Raw genomic sequence first — 538 nt, forward strand, 5'->3', positions numbered from 1 at the left:
TAATTCTTTGCGTTCTGATGACGTTGCCGCCCAGTTGGTCACATGTCTTAGCAATCTCTATACGCCCTTGAGCTAACTCCTCACGGTGTCATCGTGTCTTTATTAGACATAGAAATATGAAACGCACAATTAGGACAAAAACGGTGTTCATGTAAGGACTATGACGGACAAAGCTGTTTTATGCGCACTTTTTGCCTGTTGCTCAAGAAAGGTAAATGGTTTATAGCCTTTTTTTTTTTTTTTTTAGCTCGCTCTTAATAGAGCTCGCTAAGACATGTGACCAACTGGGCGGCAACGTCATCAGAACGCAAAGAATTATGGGTATGTTTGGCCAGTTTACCAGGGCTGGCATAGCAGGTTCAGTGTTTGGCATGCAAAATAATGAAAAATTAGCGTGAAAAAAAACAGGAAATATAATCGTACAAAAATGCAGCGGACTAAAGAAAAAACATTGTCGGAACAAACCGACCGCCTAAAACTACATCCTAATGCAAAGACGAGATATGACGAGAAAAAAAAGGGAATCAAAGGGACTGGA

The 538-nt window shown here is 40.5% G+C and overlaps 1 protein-coding gene across 1 annotated transcript in view; it reads right to left on the reverse strand.

The window, feature by feature from the left end:
* Nucleotides 1-92, reverse strand: part of LOC109047553 (parathyroid hormone 2 receptor-like) — a 27498-nt gene extending 27406 nt beyond the window's left edge. Inside the window, exon 1 of the mRNA XM_042749536.1 lies at nucleotides 85-92. Within this exon, the coding sequence (XP_042605470.1) occupies nucleotides 85-92 (8 nt within the window). The remainder of the gene's footprint in view (nucleotides 1-84) is intronic.
* Between the last annotated feature and the right edge of the window lie 446 nt (nucleotides 93-538).

This window comes from Cyprinus carpio, chromosome B22 (assembly GCF_018340385.1).
Source record: "Cyprinus carpio isolate SPL01 chromosome B22, ASM1834038v1, whole genome shotgun sequence".
NCBI classification, from domain to species: domain Eukaryota; kingdom Metazoa; phylum Chordata; class Actinopteri; order Cypriniformes; family Cyprinidae; genus Cyprinus; species Cyprinus carpio.